General features: G+C 46.8%; 1 protein-coding gene across 7 annotated transcripts in view; it reads right to left on the reverse strand.

Moving 5' to 3' along the window:
* Window positions 1-25,000, reverse strand: part of LOC147013866 (A disintegrin and metalloproteinase with thrombospondin motifs 9-like) — a 178,258-nt gene that overhangs the window by 139,227 nt on the left and 14,031 nt on the right. For all 7 annotated transcript variants that reach the window (XR_015050537.1, XR_015050538.1, XR_015050539.1 and 4 more), the window contains exons 4-6: window positions 5,384-5,637; window positions 256-339; window positions 42-166 (exon numbers count right to left, since the gene is read on the reverse strand). Coding sequence is in view for 4 of the 7 variants with exons in the window: in XM_085851170.1 (XP_085707296.1) it covers window positions 42-166; window positions 256-339; window positions 5,384-5,637 (463 nt within the window). In the remaining 3 variants the exon portion in view is untranslated. The remainder of the gene's footprint in view (window positions 1-41; window positions 167-255; window positions 340-5,383; window positions 5,638-25,000) is intronic.

Consider the following 25,000-nt stretch of genomic DNA (forward strand, 5'->3'; position numbering starts at 1 on the left):
CCTCGCATGTGCGGCTGCAACACGTCAATTTGATCTCACACCTTGTGATTAGAATGGCCGTGTCATGGTGGAGTGGGTCATTGTCATCCGGCCTATTCTGCTGCTGCTGCCATAGGCAGAAGTTCTGTAGAGTCATCTCAGCACTGGACGACACGCTCGGGCCTTCCTGCAGGTAGGCAAACATGAGGGGCGGTGATCTTCGCAATGGTCCTTTTCACCACGTTTTATCACTCGTTAAGCCGGATGGTAGGTTACCTGTTCATCTTCAACAATGACGAGCTTCACCAAGATGATGTTGATGAGGTTTCCGACGCTGGGGTCCTTATAAACCCGTGCAACCTTTGGGAAGCAGGAGAGACGGGGTCAAAGTTTGCATGTATATTTTGAGTGCCGTTAACATTGTCTTCGGCTAGAGGAAGCAACGTATCGTCGCATATTTCCACAGCTGCCGAGACCTAACACAGAGCCTCGAGTTAACCCTCTCGCGTTGCCCCCTCGACAGAAGCAGCTGACCAAATTGGTCCGTGACCGACCACCAAGTCCATTCTGTTCAGCCAGAAATACGATCGCCGTGGCCAAGCGGGGAGTTCAAAACAAACACCGGCGAAGAAATGAAGAAGTGAAAACCCAAGGGCCATTTGTAAAAGCAATAAATTACTGGCAGACCCAGTTTCAGGTGGTGGCACAACTGAAACGAGGGATTCTAAGCCGCACGTAAAGATTAAACCTTCACCGCTCATTTCGGGCATTTCAAATCCCCCAGAGGACGACAGAGCTACGGGTTTAGATGACACACAGAGCAGTTTATATTCGGTCACTGCCATAAACCTTGCCAATAAAGGTCTTTTAAGAATCAGCCCTTTGCCTCAAGAACCAGACTAATGACCGAATGAACCAAAAAACACTTGGACAAACACCCTTGGCCTCTCTCTCTCTTTCTCTCCATAAAAGCACAAGTAGTCTGGAATGTCTTGCTACTCAAATATACACAGCAGGGATGATGATAACTGAAAACCAGCCCACAACAATGACAAAATCCTCGAAATTCCCAGGGCAACGACAGACGGTCCAGACAGGGGGCTGGGGGCGCGGGATAACCATTTTCCTTGGAATCAAACATTTAATCTTGAAATTTTCATTTAAAACAGCTACATCGCAAAGCACCTCAAAATGAGTTGCAGAAGTGAGGAGAAAAGTAGTTGGGGATTGACAATAAAAGAATCGTTTTGTTGACTTCATTCCTTGAAGATGAAGTCAACTGTCATGACGTCAGAAGTCGATGACCCTTTTATCGTCACAGCAAGCGATGAAATGCTCTGAAATTACAGATTGACTCACACGGAAAGAATATGAGTGATTCTTGGATTCTCAGTGCTTTGTTTTTAAAGGTTTTGCTTCGCATGCGAATTTGATCCCATATCGTTTGCCATTTACTGATGAAAGAAATTTCAAGAGAGAAGGAGGAGGGTGAAGCTCACTACCTGAAGCTCACCATTTCTTTCACCTCCATTCCGTCCACATCCTTATTTGGATGTCCACATCCAAATAAGGTAATATTCACTTTTTGCAGAAGATCTATACATCACGCACGCAAAATGACGGAAATATTGAGCCCCCTTCTTTTCTCTAGATCGTCATTTTTAGCTCGCCTGTTCGAAGAACAGAGAGCTATAGCAATACCCCCGCGTGAGCGTGAAAATGTTAAAGTTTTTGGTGCAAGTTATATTTTCCTTTCTAATGTTTTTATCTACCACACTATTTTTTATACGCCCGATATATATATATATATATATATATATATATATATATATATATATATATATATATATATATATATATATATATATATATATCGGGACGTATAATGTGATACCTGTCGTCCGTCCGTCCGTCTGTCTGTCTGTTCATCCGTCCATCCGTTCCTGTCCGCACTCTAACTCCCAAAGTTTTCAACTTTCACGTTTCATATTTGGTACATAGGTACAGACTGTGGAGACGGTGTGTGGTGACATGCATCATCATATAAAGTGGTTGCCATGGCAACCAGGATGCTGTTTTCCATCCATTCCTGTCCGCACTCTAACTCCCAAAGTTTTCAACTTTCACTTTTCATATTTGGTACATAGGTACAGACTGTGGAGATGGTGTGTCGCAACATATGCTCGTCATCTAAAGCGGTTGCCATGGCAACCAGGATGCTGTTTTCCATGTAGTAGCACAATTCTGTATCTACCTTCTTGTTCGGGCATATATTGTGCTCACTAGCGCTCTTGTTACTGATTACAATATACAAATACATATATTGCTTTAAAATTATTTGGATCAGACTTCACCGCAATGCTTTATAAAAAAAATATTAATTATTAGACGTCTTTTAAAAACGATAAATGTATAAACAGGCGAGCATTGGGTGTCTGACACCAACTCTGGTTTTTCATCCCATTATTCTCACTTCAATTCCTCTTCCTGAACACCCAAATCAACACCCTATGCCCCCTACTCTCCATTATCCACCCCCTCCCCCTTTCAGACTTTTTCTTGAAATTAACTTTCATCAGTTTATCATAACAACTACCCACGTCTATTTCCATTGAGTACATAAATGTTGACGATGTAATATGAAATTTTTTGCAGAGTGTATACTTTGATGTGAATATTTTAAAGGATTTATGTTCAATAAATATTTAATTTATTATATTGTATTTTGTATACTGTCAAGATTCATAGAGTAGCTTGAACATAGAACGGACCAGAAAATAACAGAAAGAAACTGGAAGGGCACTCAGGAGAGCGCATACCTCTACCACGCAATGCCTGATCTACGAGAACATGTCTGTCCCAATATATTTTTGAAATATTATGCTATACAGGACTACGTATATCGTTTTTGGCCCTATCTCTCAATGATGAGGAATCGCTTGAAAAATTAAATACTTATCATATCCATATCTGGATTTGGATCTTCACCAAAATCGAATCAATTCATCCTTGTCACACGCCCAATATGTCCACCAAGTTTCGTCCGACTCTGTCTACAACTTTTGAGATTCCTGCACACAGAAAAACAAAGACAGACAGACAGGCAAACAGACAGACAAGGTTGAAAACATAACCTCCGTCCACCTTCGGTGGGGGAGGTAAAAAAAGAATAACAGTGGAAATGGAGGGATGAAAGTGGTGAATACACCAACAGCAGGGTTGAGGGACAATATAGAAGGAGACTTGAAAAAATAAAGTACATGGGGGAACATTGAGAGCAAGTGGAGGACACACAGGGATGAACACAGTGGAAACAGCCGCAAACTCTCAATCACAAAAGTGAAATTAAAAAACTGGGGAAGAAGTAAAAAATGGAGCAAAAATTAATAAATAATAAACTTTATTGCCGACACCATTTTTAACGGATTTTTATTGATTTTTTTAACTTAAAAAAGAATAAAGTAAAATAAATAATAAAATAAATAAATCATAAAATTTAATTTTCTGACAATTAAAACTCAACAAATAAACAATATACGAATTCAAAAAAATACATAATCTCAATCTAATTACTTAAAATGCATAGTTCACGCAGACAAAAAATATGTGAATATTTGTTTCATCTTTCGTTACGGATCGGTTCCCCTGGCTTTATCAAGTGATCATGAGCGATGACAAAACATTCCTCATCACATCAGCATGTGGTGGTGGCCTACTCATGGGACGGTACAGTAACTGGACCATAAGTCATGGGTTCATATTCAACGAAAGGTGGTATTGCATCGGTTGAGGATCCGAAGGTTTTGGAAACCGAGCTGGTCTCCAATTGCCATGTTGCTACCAGATAGCCAATAAGAAACCAGCTGGCTCATTAATCAGCTTGACAGAAAGGGTAATCTGCCTGACACATCTCGTATGGTATACATATGTGGTGCCTGTACACAGTTTATGGTTCACTCTTAACACCGTCCCAGCAAAATGGAATGGGCACTGAAATGATTCGAAGGAAAAGGCGATTCCCAAAACCCCTGAACAAAACAAAAAAAACCACACACACACAAAAGAGTGATGACTGTCCGGGCAGATGTGGAGAGAGAGAAACCGAGTCGTTGGCAGAACTGTCCGCGGGGATTTTTTACACAGACCAAACGTAGAGCAGATTTTCGTCCAATTACAGCTCGTCCTCCCAAATCTCACTTCTTTGGTTTACAATTGATATAATATTAGGAGGATAAGGGTCAGGGTTATTGGAGTTATATTTTAGGGTTATTAGAGTTATTGTGAGCTCGGATTATGCGGCTGTCTGGTCTGGGTTCGATTCCTGATCCGACTATAAACTGTCGGATTGGTGTTTCAAAGGCAGTGCATCGCATCAAAGAGTGCGCTGTCCATCGGATGGACGTTAAGCTGGGTGTCCCACTTGCTTGAATTAGGCAGTGAACGCATGAGATCCCACAGCATTATTTGTGAAGCATTTGTGATAGAAGCTATCCAAGCACATGCACAATATAACATTAGGGGTATTTGAGGGTTTTTGGGAGGGGTTTTTTTGGCAGGACCAGACCAAAGGCTTCTTGTGGAGCTGCCCCACACACACACACACACACACACACACACACACACACACACACACACACACACACACACACACACACACACACACACACACACACACACACACACACACACACACACACACACACACACACACACACACAACAGGACTGTTAGATGAGACAAACACCACTACTGAGCTTGGGGAAAATGCCATCACTTCCCAGGCATTCTGGGTACCAGAGACTTCGCAATAATGGTGCCGCCTTTCTCACCACGCTCTTCCACCTCCCAATAGGGGCCAACCCATGGGGATTGTCCATGCTATTAACGTTATAAATGGCGAACGTCAGGCAAGGAACCCGCATGTACCATTTTTCAAGTCTTTAATATGATTCGGCTGGGGTTTGAACCCTGGCCGACCTCTAGACTTGGAGCAGAAACACCAACCATGATGCCACCGGGTCTGGTCATTAACATTACAAGGGTTATGGTCGGGTTGGTGTTCATTAATTCATGAAAACTTAAGAGCAGTTTCCTCGGATTTGGAAGAACATTGAATGGATGGTAATCTACTCCAGGATTGGATAAAACATATTTGGGGGTAGTCATCTCAATACCCCCCCCACCTCCTCCCCCCCCCCAAAAAAAAATTCCATTCTTTGAGCCAACTGTCCATGATATGAAGAGGGAGTAGGGTGGGACCAAACTCGAACCATCTTACTCCAGGAGTCGAATATCAATTCACAGCAATATCCATTTACAAGCACAAGGAATAACAATTCATCAGAAAATGTTGCTCTGGATGCAAAAGAGGAAGTGAAGTAAGCAATCCGTTTCTCCAACTTACGATAGCCATGAGGGTGAGGATGTAATGCTCCAGATTGTCACCATGATGGCGTGCCATGGTGCTATCTGCCGCCACCATCACTTCAACGTGTCGAGGGTGTGACACGAAGCGCCTCTGGCGGGACTTTTCCTCCTTCCGTTGCTCTCTCCTGGGTCGGGTCTTCCCACGACTCGGCGTTCCGCTGAACCCAGACATGCTGCCAGCCGTGGAGGTTGACTGCAAATTGCCATCATCAGTCGTGCTATTAACTGCGTCTGCAGAAAAGTTACACATTGCAAAATTAAAAATCATCTTCGTGAGTTTATTTCAAAACTTCATTTTGTGGAAGCTCAGAATGATATCATCATCATCATCATATAAATGTTCTGTACATGGTGCTGGTTCTGCTGAAGCAGTTTCTTGACTGGGGTTACAATCCTGGAGGGGTCTCTACCCTGACACAGGATACTCAACTGAGTGTGCAGGAATTTGTCATTTGTTCAGGATGCCAGCGATAGCTCGCCTACTCTTCATGAAGGACACCAAGGATGTTTAACATCCATCGACTAATGCCGGTAGACAGGACACAGTTTCATGGCATACACATTGATGCCTTGCCTTGCCTGTGAAACACCAGGATGACGGTCTATAGCTTGACCGGGATCTGACACCCAGTTGGGTTGGACAGCTCAGAGGTGAGTATGCGAACCTCTAAGTCTGGGCTATACTACCAGCAAAGGAATCACAGTGATGTGTTTTTCTTTGTGCTATATTTGCTTGATTTTGTTTGGTCATCTCTGAGACTTGTTTGTGTTTTTAATAAATAAAAATATTTAATTAATTGAAAAACTAACAATTCATTGCGAGTACAATTAATTATAATCAGGAAACTAAAAAAATGCTGTAAACTGTTGATATGGATTGGATTTCTCCAAATAATTGCCTTGAGTCCACTACTACATCAATCCACAGCATCAATTATTACCCACATTCACGTGTGGTCGGCTGGGGGAAGTTTCTGGCCGAAGTCACAGTTAGATTAGGTGGTCAGAGCATCCACGATGAGTCGGGGAGTCGTTTACAAAAGTCAGAGATGAGTTTACAAAATATACAGCTCTAAGGTAGGTGCTGTACCTCTGCACGAAGTTGTTGGACTTCAAGAATTGCCTTCAGTGGAGATGGACAATAAAAATCAGGTTATTAAAGGACAACACAAGATGAAACTTTCAAAAACAACACAACTTGTGTGCTAAATAACATGACCTCAAATAATAATCTGGGATGGCCTGTTTTGCGTTTCCATCTGAGCCAATGGCTCACAATGTGAGAAACCTCGGTTCTAATTCCCATATACCAGATGCACCTGTCCATTATCTACTAATAACCGTGTAATTGATTTGAAAATATTGTTGCGGATTCGCGCCCGCCGTGCGGACGGCCACGTAACTCGAATCGCGGCACGTCGCCCACCGGACGGACAATCCAGTCGTGACCCTCTCGGACAAACGCCGGGAACCAGTCATGGGTGGGCCTTTCGGCCTCACCACGATCGTGCCAATCGGCCCCCGCGTGGGATAGGGTTGCTCGCCAAATTCGACCTACCTAAGTACCCACACGGAGGGTAGACCGGGCGATCGCACCTCGCCGCAGGTCGACTGCGGACACGGGCCACTTTAAGCGACCCGTTCCGTACTATCGGGATAACCGAGCGGTGTTATTCGTCGGCCTCGACGGTTCGATTAATTATCGGGCGTTTTAGCCCACGACCAACCCTTTACGTGAAGCAAGATGGAGATTCAATGAAAGAAAAGACGAAGCAAAGCGGGAAAACAGTTCAACATAATTCACATTTATTTCGCGATGAACGGGAAGCACACATATTCAATTACACCAAAAGCACATGTAAAAGGAGAAGAAACACAATATTACACAAAAAGCAAATACAAAAGAAGAAGACAATGCAGAGCTATCCGACTACCGAGCACACGGCCACACTTGTACAATTTTACTTCACAGACGGCGCCGACAACACATATTCCCAAAGCAAAAGAAAAGAACCACCCTCCAGGATGAGGCGGGCCTGGGGCCGAGACCGTGTCGGGCCTTCCGTCTGATGAGACGCGGAGCGGCGGTGGCGCCTCAACTCCGCGGGCCTCGCGGATAGTGTCTGGTAGGGGGTGGGAAAGGGGCCCCCTTGTCGCACTATCTCAGCGCGGGGGGAAACAGGAGGGGGTTGTTGATGCTCAGGGGGGGGAGGAGGATATCACCCTGTCTCGGGTCCCGCGACAAGCGTCTCCTCCTCGACCTCGGTCGCGTTGCTGGCCTCTCCCTCCGCAGCTCCCGGCACCGCCGCGAGCACCCCCTCGTCCGCCTTCGCCGCCGCCACCTCTCCACAGCTCCGTCTAATCGCCCTCTCCGTCTCCTCTCTTGGCTCGTCCCAACTCTTCAGTCTTGACTTCTCTCCTCCGAACTCACAACTGCCCCTCACAGGAGACTGCGAACTGCTGGCTTCTCCCCTCCGAACTCACAACTGCCCACTGAACTGCTCTGACTGACGAACGCAGCCGTTTATATCCCCCGTGGCTTCGCTCCCCCACCTTTGACCCTTTACCTCCGACCCTTCACCTCCAACTGGCTCCCCATTGGACCGAGGAAAAGTGGGCGTGAATGCTTTTTGATCCATGAATTTGCATATAGCGTCCTCACTCCAACGCCCTGGAGGCGGGGCCAAATCGCCCCAGCTCGCCGATAGGACGGAACAGAAGTGGGCGTAAGTCGTTTTTGATCCGTTTTTCTTCGGAAAGTCTGTGATGTCTCTGAACACGCTGCTCGGTGCGCGCCCTACACGAGTCCAGTATCGGTGCCCACAAGTGGTGTGGGAATGACGGTGATGCGATGGTGGCGAGTTGTGACGGTAAAGGTCGTGGCTGTTGTTGTGAAGCGGCGTTGTGGTTGGTGGTTATTGTTGTGAAGTGGCGTTGTGGTTGGTGGTTGTTGTTGTGAAGCGGCGTTGTGGTTGGTGGTTGTTGTTGTGAAGCGGCGTTGTGGTTGGTGGTTGTTGTTGTGAAGCGGCGTTGTGGTTGGTGGTTGTTGTTGTGAAGCGGCGTTGTGGTTGGTGGTTGTTGTTGTGAAGCGGCGTTGTGGTTGGTGGTTGTTGTTGTGAAGCGGCGTTGTGGTTGGTGGTTGTTGTTGTGAAGCGGCGTTGTGGTTGGTGGTTGTTGTTATGAAGCGGCGTTGTGGTTGGTGGTTGTTGTTGTGAAGCGGCGTTGTGGTTGGTGGTGGTAGTAATGGCGGCTGGTCCAAAATAAAGATAGTAAAAGAAAAACGGCTATCCTGAAGAGTCGCAGCCCGACTGAATGACATTTATTCCCTCGAAACAACGGGTTTGGGCCTAACTACACATATACTTACAGAGATATCTCACCTAAGGGACCTGAATGGTGGTTTGCGAATTTGGTCAACCACAACACTACCCCCTCCCCTTTTTACAGACTCGTCCCGAGTCGTCAAATTTTCGTGTGCCATCATGTGTAGTTTTCCCCTAGTACATTTTACCTACGGATCCCTGAGTGCGACATTCATGGTATTCGTGTCCCCAAAATAAATAACCTGAGGGCTGAGTAACTACCTAAACAAACACTCACACGGACGACTTAAATAAAATTGCCGGCGCTAGGACAGACATGCCGGGGGCGCACTCATATTTACAGTACATCTTAACCTTAACTTACAAATTTTACACTAAACCATTGCCCAGGATCAATGAACTCTGCAAAAAGAAAGCAGTTAGCAGGGAGCCAGGCTGCTCACATGCAGTCTCTGGCTCAAACAATGCAGGTGACAGGGAACATGGCCGGCTGCTCACACGCAGTCCAAGGCCTTCCTTTTTGAACTGAAGGCAGTGAACCACAACGGTGCATGGGCTGCACAAACGCAGTCTCCGTGCCAGCTCAAGTGGCACACGCAATGAACACAACGAATGGATGGATGAATGGATGGACGCAAACACGGTGCACGGGCCGCCACTGCAGGCCCGTGTTGTAGCTGCCAACAGGGCAGTTCTTGCAGCTTGCAAACTGTTGCTTTCTGATCCTGGCGCACATGGCAATGAACAGGGGGGGGCAAGCAAAAATTGAACGGGGGCTGGTAAACAGGGGCAGTGGGCATGGCATGGCAAAGGCAGCAGGCAAACACAGCCCGCAGAAGAAGGCCGCTGCAGGCAAACACAGCCGGCAGATGAACTGGCCGGCACAGGCCTTGAAGTACCACAGCTGCAGATGATCCGGCCGGCACAGGCCTTGCAGCAACACAACAGCTGCCGATGAAGTGGGCCGGCCTCTGCCTTGCAGCAACGCAGCCAGCAGATGAAGCTGGCCAGCCTTTGCCGTTCAGTGGAGGTTGGTGGAGGGAGTGCGGTGGTGCTGACCACTCGGAAGGCGGGCTCAGACCTACCTACCTGTCTCCCTCCCAACCTATCGCCTTTGCCTGTCACTGTCTATACCCACTCCCTTAATTTGTGAAAAACCAATTTAGCCCCCACTTATTTTTTTTTAATTTCCTTTTTTTTACTTCCCCACTATAAATCGTCCCCTAACCCCCTTTACTGTCTCTGTTTGGCTAACCTATCTCGTCCTAGCCTACTCCCAACCCCTACGTTCCCTTCCCGGAGGGGAATAAGGTAGAGCTAACGTCCTGTGCCGAGGCCCAACGAAGCCTCAGGATGGCCTCCCCAGAGTTCAGCGATCAATAACCAAAGTGGGTCCAGCGGCCCACAACGAGAGTGAGGGGATGGATGGTGCAGAGGGGTACACTTCCTAATCTACCCTAACCATTTAACTGTTAAACTACCCCGGGGCTTTCAACAAGCGCCTCTCGCTTAAACTATTGGTTCTAACAACCCAGATTCCCGTCGCCTGTGTTGGTGTCCTTACAATTTCGGGCCTCGCCCCCCAATTTTCTTTCCGTGCCCTCACACGGTCTCATGGCTGGGACACGTGGCTCCCTTTGGCAGGCACGACCCTCTGCCGATTCTCCCGCTATGGCACCATCGGGCACTACACTGCCTCCGAGCCTACCAGCTCCCTAAACACCGGGGAGTGCCCCCCATGGCACCTCCCCTGAAACGCACACGTGGCAGGCTGGCTTCCCAGGCCCCTTTCCGAGGGTCACCCGTGCCCACAACACTGCCCACGTGGCTAATGCCACCCCGGGCCCCCGCACCAAGCAGGCGCACCCGTGCCCACTACGCTATCCCGGCCCCCCATGGGCCCTTGGCCTACCACGGCCGACTAGCCTGGTGCCCGAGGTACCCACTCAGCGATACTCACCTTTCGCAGCCACGCTCCCAGCCCGTCAACAGGGCTCCTGCACCCCTCCAAATGGGTTTCGAGCCTACATTCACACCAACAACAAAACGACCTCCATTTTTCAATTTAACTAACCCCCTAACTCACTCTACACTGACCCCGGGGTCCCTTGGGCGGGAGTCACTCCTCCCCCCAATCACTCATCGCACCATGCATTCCCCAGTCGCTCCACTCACACAGACCCGCTGGCCTCACTCACTCACCAAGCACATGCTTCCACTTCACTCACCAACTCTTCAACACACTCACGCTGAACTCTGCCATCCTTCTAACTACATCCCCTAACTAACTCGTGCTCCCACGTCGTCCCTTAAACTACAGCACGTTCCTTTTAACACTACGTAGCTAAACTACGTCCCCTCTACATATCCACAAGTCTGTCACTGTCTCCAAATAAATCATTTTATTTCCCAACCTAAAGCTCACTAAATCCCTCTAACTAATCCATTCCACGGACTCCATGAGGACTTACCCCTGCCCCATGGAGTCGGTCTAACTAAGCTAACCCTTCCCCCTAACTAGTTTCCATCCTGTGCCCCGGCAAGGGGGTCTTCCACCCCTTGCCCAGGAATCCTGTGCACCCGAAAGTGAGGCTTGCTTTTTTATTTTACATGCGCAGCACCAGCGCGGCAACTCACAGCTCGCGCACTTTGCACCTGCCCGTGACGTCATGCAGCTGCACGTGTACCTCGTCCCTCCTTGGACGGTACCATCCGGCAGGGATACCCCTCCTGCCGGATTCCAACCCCGCGTGCAGCCATGACGTCACCGTGCGCATAAAAAAACACAAGCCCCACGTCTCGAGGGGTTCCCCACGCGAACACATGTGCGTTGCCCGTTGGAGCTTAACACACACGATCGCGTGGAGAACCCGTCCGGTCCAAATCCGTAATCCTGCCTAAACTTTGTCCGTCCGCGGGATCGGCAAATCCACCGCTGGCGTTTCCGGACCGGGACTTCACTCTCGCAAGCGAGCACGTGGGGGCCTCGTGCATTGCACAGCACGGACCTCGTGCTCACTGCTGGGTGAACCCGGCATGGTCCCCGAAACAACTACAGCCGCTACCCGGCTTTCTTTCCTCACATGTCGCCGTCATCGCCATTTTACACACGCACTCCCGCGTGTTACGACGCTCACACTCCATTCCATTACATTCACACCGGGAGACGCGGCTGCGTGCTCCCGCATGCCAACCGACATCTCCCTCACATACCGCTCTCTCACACACACGGTCTCCCTTGCATAAACCATACCACTCACACGTGGTGCTCCATTCACTCGCGGCCTTCCACTCACTCGTGCCTCATTACTCACACAAACCATACTACTCACACACGCGGGGGCACTCATCCGCAGTGCCTCATCCACACACCGTCCCTCACTCACACACGCGGGGGCACTCACCCGCGGTGCCTCATCCACACTGGCCGTTTCATCCACACACACGGCCTCTTCCACACACGGTGCCTCATCCACACACGGCGTGCTGGGAAGCACGTACTCCGGCACCATCGCCACCACACCACTCACACACAGGGTCGCTTCCACACACGGGGACGCACTCACACCTTGCACCACACACACAGGGACAACCACACTGGGGATTCGTGTCCCCACAAGGGTCTCCGGGGCCTCTATACCCCCCAAGCTTTCCGTGCACCCGTTCGCAGCACTCCTCCTCTCAACCTCGCAAAGCACGACCGAACCCACCTGGTCGTGACTCGCCTCAAGGGGGCATACTCCCTCCCCTCGTTCCTGGAGGAGGCCATCCAGCTGCTCGCACTGGGTCTCCACCCAGTCCACCAGCTCACCCTCATTATCCTCCACTGCCTCCGTGTGTGTGTGTGTGCGTCACTTACCCCGTCTTCATCGTGCAGTCTTCCCTCTATCGTTCCCATCTCCCGTGTCTCTGCCAACTCTTCACCCTTTACCGCCCTTGTCTCAACTATCTTTATTTCCTTTGTCGTCACCTCGTGTCTCGTCTCACACGTTTTGGTCTCCCCATTTAATTTTTCCCTTTCGGTCATCGTCACGACCCTCGCCCAACACGTCCCCCGAATTATTTTGTTACCCGTCTCCACCACGGGCCTGTCAGCCGTTGCACCCCCTTCCAGCTCGTTCGCTCCCACACGTGGAGTCGCCATTTTTATCTCCCTGGTCACGGCCTTCATGCCCGCCTGCAGGCATCGGCCCATGTTCTGCGTCTCACCCCGCAGCTTTTTCGTTTCTTCCTTCATTTGCTGTGTATTCGCATCGATCTTTTCATTCATGCTTTTTATTTCGTTTATAAATTCAGTTGTGTTTGCATCCATCTTTTGTGCATTCGCATCCATCTTTTGTGCCAGCATGGTTAATAGCTGGGCCATGTCGGGTGCGCTTGGTTGAGCCGTTTCGGCAGGGGTTGGGGAAGGGTTTTGGTGGAGAGGGGGAGGGGAGGTGTCATACACCGCGGCCGCTGCCACACCCATTTCGGGCTAGGGGTTCAGTTGGGCGAGTTCGTTTTCCTGTACAACCAACATTTCCTGCACGGGGATTTCATCCTGAGCCATGGATTCTACACATTCTACATCCATTTCTAATACCCCCGGCTCCCGCTCGCCTTGAGACGCCATCTTATTTCTCGTGAAGGGTTAATTTAGCTCGCTCGTAATTTGGAGGGAATCGGGGGTCGCTCCTCTCACCCCTGGACCGATTCCCGTGAATTTAATTGGAGACAGGAGAGCCCGTTTTCCCGTTCTCCGATACCAGTGCCGCGAGGAGGGCGATGGGTTTATATCGCACGACCTGACACCAGTGTCGCGGATTCGCGCCTGCCGGCGTGCGTACGGCCACATAACTCGAATCGCGGCACGTCGCCCACCGGACGGACAATCCAGTCGTGACCCTCTCGGACTAACGCCGGGAACCAGTCACGGGTGGACCTTTCGGTCTCACCACGATCGTGCCAATCGGCCCCCGCGTGGGATAGGGTTGCTCGCCAAATTCGACCTACCTAAGTACCCACACGGAGGGTAGACCGGGCGATCGCACCTCGCCGCAGGTCGACTTCGGACACGGGCCACTTTAAGCGACCCGTTCCGTACTATCGGGATAACCGAGCGGTGTTATTCGTCGGCCTCGACGTTTCAATTAATTATCGGGCGTTTTAGCCCACGACCAACCCTTTACGTGAAGCAAGATGGAGATTCAATGAAAGAAAAGACGAAGCGAAGCGGGAAAACAGTTCAACAAAATTCACATTTATTTCGCGATGAACGGGAAGCACACATATACAATTACACCAAAAGCACATGTAAAAGGAGAAGAAACACAATATTACACAAAAAGCAAATATAAAAGAAGAAGACAATGCAGAGCTATCCGACTACCGAGCACACGGCCACACTTATACAATTTTACTTCACAGACGGCGCCGACAACACATATTCCCAAAGCAAAAGAAAAGAACCACCCTCCAGGATGAGGCGGGCCTGGGGCCGAGACCGTGTCGGGCCTACCGTCTGATGATGAGACGCGGAGCGGCGGTGGCGCCTCAACTCCGCGGGCCTCGCGGACAGTGTCTGGTAGGGGGTGGGAAAGGGGACCCCTTGTCGCACTATCTCAGCGCGGGGGGAAACAGGAGGGGGTTGTTGATGCTCGGGGGGAGGAGGATATCACCCTGTCTCGGGTCCCGCGACGAGCGTCTCCTCCTCGACCTCGGTCGCGTTGCTGGCCTCTCCCTCTGCAGCTCCCGGCACCGCCGCGAGCACCCCCTCGTCCGCCTTCGCCGCCGCCACCTCTACACAGCTCTGTCTAATCGCCCTCTCCGTCTCCTCTCTTGGCTCGTCACAACTCTTCAGTCTTGACTTCTCCCCTCCGAACTCACAACTGCCCCTCACAGGAGACTGCGAACTGCTGGCTTCTCCCCTCCGAACTCACAACTGCCCACTGAACTGCTCTGACTGACGAACGCAGCCGTTTATATCCCCCGTGGCTTCGCTCCCCCACCTTTGACCCTTTACCTCCGACCCTTCACCTCCAACTGGCTCCCCATTGGACCGAGGAAAAATGGGCGTGAATGCTTTTTGATCCATGAATTTGCATATAGCGTCCTCACTCCAACGCCCTGGAGGCGGGGCCAAATCGCCCCAGCTCGCCGATAGGACGGAACAGAAGTGGGCGTGAGTCGTTTTTGATCCGTTTTTCTTCGGAAAGTCTGTGATGTCTCTGAACACGCTGCTCGGTGCGCGCCCTACACGAGTCCAGTATCGGTGCCCACAAGTGGCGTGGGAATGACGGTGATGCGATGGTGGCGAGTTGTGACGGTAAAGGTCGTGGCTGTTGTTGTGAAGCGGCGTTGTGGTTGGTGGTTGTTGTTGTGAAGCGGCGTTGTGGTTGGTGGTTGTTGTTGTGAAGCGGCGTTGTGGTTGGTGGTTGTTGTTGTGAAGCGGCGTTGTGGTCGGTGGTTGTTGTTGTGAAGCGCTGTTGTGGTTGGTGGTTGTTGTTGTGAAGCGGCGTTGTGCTTGGTGGCTGTTGTTGTCAAGCGGCGTTGTGGTTGGTGGTTGTTGTTGTGAAGCGGCGTTGTGGTTGGTGGTTGTTGTTGTGAAGCGGCGTTGTGATTGGTGGTTGTTGTTGTGAAGCGGCGTTGTGGTTGGTGGTTGTTGTTGTGAATCGGCGTTGTGGTTGGTGGTTGTTGTTGTGAAGCGGCGTTGTGGTTGGTGGTTGTTGTTGTGAAGCGGCGTTGTGGTTGGTGGTGGTAGTAATGGCGGCTGGTCCAAAATAAAGATAGTAAAAGAAAAACGGCTATCCTGAAGATTCGCAGCCCGACTGAATGACATTTATTCCCTCGAAACAACGGGTTTGGGCCTAACTACACATATACTTACAGAGATATCTCACCTAAGGGACCTGAATGGTGGTTTGCGAATTTGGTCAACCACAACAATATGTTGGCATCTCCTCTTATTTTGGCCTTCAAGGAATTTCTTCCATGAGCTTCAGATCAATCAAAAAAAATTTTTTTTGATAACCTATCAGTGTCGTTCACGATTTTCAAGATTTTACTGATTCTACTTAAATCTTAACTTACAGCAGAAGGGTGACATCCAGTCATTCAGGATGACCACCTGTAACAAAGAAACTGAAGGAATTAGAACGGCACTCGGTGGAGCGCAAACCTCCGCCAGGATGAACAGTTTACATTTTGTATCCCACTGATAGGCCGGATGTGCATCGAGACCTGAACCAACATGTAATCGGCTTGTTCTTGTCAACTACCCAACTCATCCACCAACTTTTGCCATAATCCGTTCACAACTTTTTGAAATATCATTTTAGGTATCGTTTTCGGCACTATCATTCAATGGTGAAGAATCGCTAAAAAAAATTCTCGGATCCAGATCTGGATTTTCACCAGAATGGAATCAATTGGTCCTTGTCACACACCAAACCTGTCCACCAAGTGTCGTTCGAATCCGTCCATAACTTTTTGAGATATCCTGCTCACCGACGGACAGACAGACAGGGGTTAAAACATACAATGCCTTCAGAAAGTATTCGCACCCCTCGACTTTTATCACATTTTGTTGTGTTCCAGGCTCAATTTAATATTGATTAAATTTAAATTTTTTGTCACCAAGCTACACAAACTATCCCATAATGACAAAAGTGAAAACATGTTTTCAGAAATTTTTACAAATTAATTAAAAATGAAAACCTGAAATGCCTTGCGTCCATAAGTGTTCAACCCCCTGAGTCAATACTTTGTAGAAGCTCCTGAGGCAGTGATTACAGCTTCAAGTCTTCTTGGGTATGTCTATCAGCATTGCGCATCTGGATTTGGGGATTTTCTCCCATTCTTCCTTACACATTTGCTCAAGCTCTGTCAAGTTGGATGGGGAGCGTCGGTGAACAGCAATCTTCAAGTCTTTCCACACATTCTCGATGGGATTCATGTCTGGACCACTCAAGGACATTCACATTCTTGTTCTGAAGTCATTCCAGTGTTGCTTTGGCTGTATGCTCGGGGTTATTGCCCTGTTGGAACTTAAATCTTTGCCGTAGTCTAATGTCTTTTTGCACTCTGAAGCAGGTTATCCTCAATGATTTGCCTGTTTTGGCTCTATTCATTGTTTCCTCTATCCTTACAAGTCTCCCAGTCACTACCACTGAAAAGCACACCCATTACCATGATGCTGCCACCACCATGCTTCACGGTGGAGATGGTGTTAGATGGGTGATGAGCTGTGCTCGGTTTCTGCCAGATGTCGTGCTTTTCATTCAGGACAAAGAGTTATATTAAGTTTTCATCTCATCAGACAGAATCTTTTGCCTCATGCTCGTAGTTCAACCCTAACCCTTTTTGCAAACTCCAGACATGCTGTCATGTGCCTTTTCTCAGGAGAGGCTTCCATCTGGCCGCTGCAGACTCTCCAATAAAGCCCAGATTTGTGAAGTGCTGCAGAGATTGTTGTCTTTCCGGCAGGTTCTCCCATCTCTGCCAAGGAACTCTGTAATTCTGTCAAAGTGGTCATTGGGTTCTTGGTCACCTCCCTGAACAAGTTCCTTCTTGTCCAGTTCCTCAGTTTGGTCGGAAAGCCAGCTCAAGGAAGAGTCTGGATAGTTCCACATTCTTTCCATTTCCTAATGATGGAGCTCACTGTGCTCTTGGGAACTTTCAACTCTCCAGAAATTGTTTTATACCCATACCCAGACGAATGCCTGCTCACAATTCTATCTCAGAGTTCTACGGTCAGTTCCTTCGACTCCATGTTGGAGTTTCTGTTCTGACATGCACTGTCAACTGTGGGACATTGTATCGAAAGGTGTGTTTCTTTCTAAACAATGTCCAATCAATTGAATTGGCAACAGGTGGACTCCAATCAAGTTGTCGAGACATCTCTAGGATGATCAAAGGAAATTGGTTGCACCTGAGCTCAATTTGGAGTGTCATGGGAAAGGGGTTAAATACTTATTGACAAAGACATTTCAGCTTTTCATTTTTAAATAAATTGTAAAAATTTCTAAAAACATGTTTTCACTTTGTCATGGGGTATTTTGTGTAGATCGGTGACAAAAAAATTAAAATTTAATCCATTTTAAATTCAGCCTGGAACACAACAAAATGTGACAGAAGTCAAGGAGTGTGAATACTTTCTGAAGGCACTGGAACCTCCACCCATCTTCGGTGGTGGAGGTTAAAAGGTTAGATTGGGGAGAGCTTATTGATCCAGGTCTTGAACTGCTAAATGTTGTAGGTTGTTGGGAAAGCCAAGAGAGGCAGTTTATTCCTGAGTCGTGTGGTGCAAGGATATAAAGAGGACACGGAGTTATTGTTTCCGCATGAACACAGAGAAACGTAGTAAGGATGGCTATCTGAAGCTAAATTAGTGGAACAAGGGCGTATCATGGATGGAGGAAATGTATCTGATAATGCTGCAGAGCGATGGCAATGGTAGTAACTGTAGAAGAGGGATCGAGATTGAGGAATGTGCTCTATGGTGAGCTCGAGGCTGACGGCTGGTGGTAAGTGAGATGTCACCCATAAGTAGAATCTCCTTACACTCCACTCGATCAGGGATACATGGCATGGGTGTGGAGGAGCTCGGTGGCAAAATGTTTGAGCAGTATTCCATAATGTGGTGAACTTGGGATTTGTAGAGATTTGAGAGATTATATCGTTTTTGTTATTATTTAGAGGAGTCTCTTTTGTCATGGATGGTCACACAAGAGGATTATGGATTTTATGAAGATTGACACTACCTTTTCCTTTCCGCATCTAAGGCTTGGAGATGAGCTGTCACACAAATTTTGCCATCACATGCACACAGAGACACCAGGCAACACAAGACAACACAATTTCAATGAAACATAACTGGTTAAATTGATTTTTAACCAGTTATGATTGAAATATATGATATATGATTATGATTGAAACACAATTTCAATGATTTCAATGAAACATAACTGGTTAAAATGGGGCTAAAAAGTTATTGGTCTTGTTTGGACTGTTCAGACCAAACTGAAGGTACCACTCCTGTTCTGATTGTGCAGTGGGAGCCAGTTCTGTGCCCGGCTTTTTTTAACCACAAAAATGAATTTTTGGTGTTGAATTTTTTTCCATCGCACGATAAAAATCGATAAAGATCAGCAAAACAAAACGCACTTTTATAGTCATTAATTTCTTAAGAGTTTCTTTATCCGAGATCTAAAAGCAGAAATGCCAGCTAAAAGCTTCGTGAGAATATAAGACATCAAGTCTGGTGGTCGTATGGCAGCTGAGCTGCCGGGTTAGCCATCATTTCTTGAAGCACGACCGTGTCACTGATGCAGTGCCCCTCTACCAGTACACACACTGGAACTGGTACTCATTTCGCTGACCTCAGAAGGATGACAGGCTGAGTCAACCCCCTGTTGTATTAATTCAGTGGCCAACGGGGCTTAAATTCAGGACCCCAGGATCCCATAGGATCCCAAGCCACCACCCTAACCACTGAGCCAACACCAGGCTATATATTGAGTCTAATTCAGTGGTTAAGAGTAATTCACCATTTTCACCTCACATGAGACAGATTCCTTCAAGACAAGACTGCGTACATATTATGGTCAACTGCCTCATCCAGGACATGTTCACCAGCACTTTATTGTGGATGTTAACATCCCCATTGTGCCAATTATAATGATGCTGGATAAGTTTAGGATTCCTGCCCTGACAACTCCTGATAAGGCAATGGCAAACTACCCAGTGTTTTAATTGCCAGAAACACCGCTTCAGGAGCACCTCATCTCCTGTCAGACTGGTACTTCTCACACATATCAAAGGCAAAGATATTGGATAAAAATGATTCAACTATTAAATTATTCCCAGGCGGCAAGGATATTTGTTGGTAAAGGCCTTACCTTGAGTAGCCTTCCTTGGGTGCTTTATGCAGCTTTTTTTTTGGAAAGAGAAGTGGGGCGTTAAACATATCTCAAGAGCCAATCACGTCTCTCACTCATAATTGGAGGGAACAACCAATCAGCTTTCACCCAATCAATTAGGTTCAGGTGGCTAGGATAAATATAATTAATCCCCTGGTCTTCAAGCCAAAGAAAGCTGCACAAAGCAACCATGAAAAGCTGCACAAGGTAAGCCCTTTGCGGTTTCAAACCCGACTTGAGTTTCTCTACACAAGGCTGCTGAGAGCCAGAATGACAATATTCTGTGAACAATACTCGACCAACGAGGCTCCCAAGCATGTACCACAAGTAAACGTCAAAAGCAGTTAACATATAAATGAAAAACAATGCTTTTGATAAATTGATATATTGACTTGTTTTGATGTTTATACGTGGTACATGATTGGGAGCATCATTGGTATGCATTTCTGTATGCGCTGTCGCTGATGATTTGCCAATAAGCGATAAAACCGGTGTGGCAGCTGTGGGGGTGTGGAGCATTGGGATTCTCATGTGTGTACTATTTGTGAATGTCTTTATAGCTGTGGAAGAACTCTGGGAAGAGTTTGAAATGGCAAAGGGCTTACCTTGGTAGCCTTTCATGGTTGCTTTATGCAGCTTCTTTGGCCAGAAGAGCATGGGAGGAGTCAATTTATTTATATAATCCCACATACCTGGGTTTAGTTGATTAGGTGAGAGCCAATTGCTTATTCCCTCCATTCACAGGCGAGAGATGTGGGTGGGTCTTCATTTTTCATATATATGTAGTTGTTTTGCTATAATAGAGTACGCTTATGATACCAACACTTATTTCAATGTATATTTAATAATTCTGCACTATTGCATCAGAAGAAACATAAAAATACGAAAAAAAAGAGGCTGTTTTAGGGAAAAATTTTGGGGATCCTGGAACATATCTCCATTTTCCCCATAAGTTTAATTATTCCCCCCAATGCAAATTCTTCCAACATGAGGATACCCAAGAATGCATCCCCCATGTTTGAGGATGTTTTATTGTGTTTTGGATGATCTAATGCCAATGAAACAAAATATGAATAGAAAAAAATTACATTATTTTTAGATAATATTTTCATTTATATTATACATATGCATCTTCTTCTTCTTCTTTCGGCTGCTCCCTTTAGGGGTCGCCACAGCGGATCATCCGTATGATCCGCATAGTGATTTGGCACATGTTTTACGCCGGATGCCCTTCCTGACGCAACCCTGGTCGCCTCTTACAACACAGGGATATGGTACACCTATTTTAACCGGGGTATACACCGGCCCAGTATACTGGTACTCATTTCGCCGACCTCGGAAGGATGACAGGCTGAGTCAACCCCCTGGTGTATTAATTCAGTGGCTCAACGGGGCTTGAACTCAGGACCTTTTGGATCCCAAGCCGTTGCCCTAACCACTGCGCCAACACCAGGCTTTATATTATACATATGCATATATATGTAATATGCTATTATACATATGCATATACATATATTTATGTTCATTATTTATGCAGTGCAAGATTTGCACATTTTCTTTGGAAATTCCTTCACCTTTTGCAAGAAAATCTGCATTTTCAACACCCAACCATGCCAAAATAAATGTCGCGACGAGATCCCAACAAACACAGGAAACAAGGTTTACCCGATTCCAAGAACAGCGAGAAAGACAAGCTGCAACAAGAAAAAGAGCAATCAGAGATTGCAAACCCTCGCCAGGACTTCTTTCGAGTGGTGTATTTTTATAGGTTTTGGGGTAAATCCAATATGGCTGCCAAACATTGTGACGTATGACATCATATGTGTGAACCTTTTGTTCCTCATGGACAGGCGGTTAAATGTATAAATCTTCGCCTAGATCTGTTGAACAGCCACTTCAGAAAAGAAGATTTTTGAAGGTTTTTTTTAACAATATGGTTGCCGAATCTCGTGACTAATGACGTCATTAATTTTTTTTTCCTGTGCACCATTTTATCCCGAGACGACCCTCAAAAATTTTCATACTGCAATGGATGTGACGTTCCACATATGCAATTATGACGACATAACGAGGGCACCTATGATGTCATAAAAAAAAAATCACACTCATTCCCCATGAGTACTACTTGCGATGTAGCAAGTTTAATTTTTTATCCCCCGCCAACCAACAAAGTTGGCGGGGGATATAGAAATGGGTTCCGTCCATCCGTCCGTCCATCATATTTCGATGCCGGAGCTTAACTACAAATCCCCTCAAGATATATTTACGAAATTTGGTACACATATCAAGCAAGTGGTGAACTGGTGCCTTTTTATATTTAGAGATTTCCCCCCAAAAAAATTCTGTCACTTTCCATGGAAACAAGTTGGGTATTAAGAAATAATTGAGGTTAACCTTTGTTTCCAGAGCATAGTTGCAAAACTATTAACTATTTCATGATGAAATATGGTACACACATCAAGAATAAATTGAACTGGTGCCTTTTGCTACTTGTCCTCATTTACTATGGTGGGGGATATCGAAGACTTTGTCTTCAACGGATGCCAGTTTTCCTTGGTGCGGTTTCAGAGATACAGAGGTCCAAAGTTTTTCAGTTTTTCCAATATGGCTGCCACACCACGTGACCTATGACGTCATATTCATCATAAAAGCATTCTACGTGAGCAGTCACAACAATCGTGAAAATTCCGTCTCAATCTGACAAGCGGTTGTGGAGAAAAACACAAAAGTTCTGTGCGGACAACCAGACAAACAAATGGACCCAAATTCAATATCCTCTCCGAATCCTTTAGCGAGGGTAATAAGAGCAAGAGAAGACGAAGAGGCGACAATTAGAAAGAAGGGATGGGAGGATGGGCTCGGTGTTGCCTGGCAACGCCGGGTACCTTTGCCTGCACAATATATATATTACTGGTGGTAAATTATATATGCTGAACATATAATATCCAAACAAATGGAGTGGTATAGAGAGAACCTGGGTTGACAATGTTTAGCTCTGATAATGACATCAAAATGCTTACTGTTTACTAACTGTTTACTATCATGCAAGATCGATAAAAAATCCACATCCAATACTTTATCAAAACAACCTGACAACCATCACTCTTTTCCAGCAAAACTAAATTTAACATGTCCACTCAGCAAAGCAAGGTGATATTTTACAACATTTCCATGGGCTATCTACATATTACATCAGCAAGAATGTTTGACTCTCCCACCGCCTCATTTCTTTTCCCCCACATTCTGCTCCTTGTTCCCCCCTCTCCTCCCTCCTAGGTATGATATCTATCAATTCTTACAATCAACTCATATCCCTATATATCTTGTAAATATTTTCAAGTGTTTGTGCGTTTGTTTGTGCATTTGTACATTACTCTTTCATGACTGAATGATAGCACCTGGAGACCTTAAAGGAGTGTGGGTGGGTACTTCAGAATCGGGGCAAGGTTTTAAGCAGAATCTGGACAAGGCTGGCCTTGAAGTTCATTTTGAGGCCACCAAAGACCGATATGAAGTGGATATTGGGATGTGGGGTCAGGCAGTGCTGCCGGTGGTTCGCAAGTGAAAGGTAACCACCATGAGGCCAATAACTCCATCGCTTGTCAATGTCCAACACATCTCCAAACTACCGCTGGGAAAAGCTCACCCAGCCTGGCAGCGCCGGTGTCCCCCCCAACCCTTGGGGTAGCACCTGGTACCCCCTCTATGATGTAATATGAGGATTGTCTCTTTCTGAGAAAATGGAATCCAGAAAATACACTACTAGTTCGACCTTCACGAAGGATCAAGATTGGGCTGCACATACTAGCACATTGTTGGAACACAAGTTCTTGCTGCTTATGTCACACACTTTCGGAAACATGGCCAAGAAAAATAAACCAAAAACCCATGGAAACCCCGGCTTTCCCCCATGCCAGGGCAATTACTGGTTTGGTTCAAAGAATGCTTAATGTGGACGTACCATAGTCACCTATTAGATAAACAGCTGTGGGAAATTTTTCTGTTATGCATTGTCCAAGAGGTGTCAGATCGTGTGACCTTGCATGCTTTCACAGAGTGCGAATGGGAGTTGTCGCTTCGATTGAGACGCGTGCTCAAGCGTCAGGTTCAAAAGACTGTTATAAATAAAAGGATAAAAATATTGAGATCAGATTTCGCAGATGTATTTATTCAAGCTTCTTATTTCTTCCCCACCCCCCCCCCCCCCAACGATTCAAAAATACATAAATAAAAAACGAATCGGGAATGGAAGAGTGGAAATCTGCATTGAAGTGGAGAGAGGGAGAAGAAAAATAAACCTTCCCCAAACAATCAGCCATGCTCTGCTTCTGACACTGACCTCTGTGTCCCTCCTTCATCAGTTGCTCCTGGACACGGCGGAACAGTGCAGCTATTACTAAAATCGACCTTGACAACCAGATAGTGGGTGAGCGAAACGGATACAAGATGGGGCTTGTAGTCAACAAAGGGACCTAAGATTGACGCAGGAACTTAATGCATTCTTGAAACACACGGGTCTTCAGTGACAGTGATCTAAGGCCACGGAGTAGCTTGTGCGTATATCACATGCAGGAAAAGGTATTTTAGGTACGTGGGTATACTTTTACATGAACTCCAAAGACATTAACGGACAAGAAAAATCGACACACTGAATGCCATTTGAACATCAAGGGCTAAGTGCTCACGAGGAAACAGCAATCAGGTTTTTGCCTTCCAGTGTAAATTGAGGATGAATCTCCAAGATGTCAGAGGCTTCCTCGCCAACCACTACAATGATTTTGACCAAAAATGTCCACTTGACTTCAACCACACTTGAGCAAAGCACGTTCAATGCGATACTGCATGGCGCCTGCCCTTTATCTCGCAGAGTGCGTGCACGCAAGACCAAATGTTTGCACTGCTGGAGTCGAGTTTATGAATGAAGAGTGCTCAGTTCATTCATTAACTCTTTGCTATTTCCATCCTTTGCGCAGGAGTCCCGAGTTTGGTTCGTTATGTAACGGCTCTGCATGTAACATGGTGGTGGTGGCAACGCACGAAAGCCATGAGGATATCTTTCATTTGGAACATCTTTCCTTCCCAATTAGATTTGGACAAAGGCAAGCAAACTTAATGGGAGGATTACATTATGTCAGGACTCAAACAAGGAGCCATTTGCAGCAGGCAATATAAGAGTTAAATGGTTTAAAAAAAAAAAATTAATTTTTTTTTTGAATGAAGGGAATGGAAGCGAAGGGAATATGGGGGAGCAGAGACAAAAGAGATAGGAAGTTGGGAGGAGAAGGAAGGAAAAGGGAATGTATGGGACAAATGAGAGAATTGGAGGGGGGTCGGGTAGCGGAAGAAGAAGCCATAGATCTAAAATTTCACCAG

Source organism: Eptatretus burgeri, chromosome 13 (genome assembly GCF_056783735.1).
Source record: "Eptatretus burgeri isolate ZD-2024b chromosome 13, Ebu_testis_v1, whole genome shotgun sequence".
Classification (NCBI taxonomy): domain Eukaryota; kingdom Metazoa; phylum Chordata; class Myxini; order Myxiniformes; family Myxinidae; genus Eptatretus; species Eptatretus burgeri.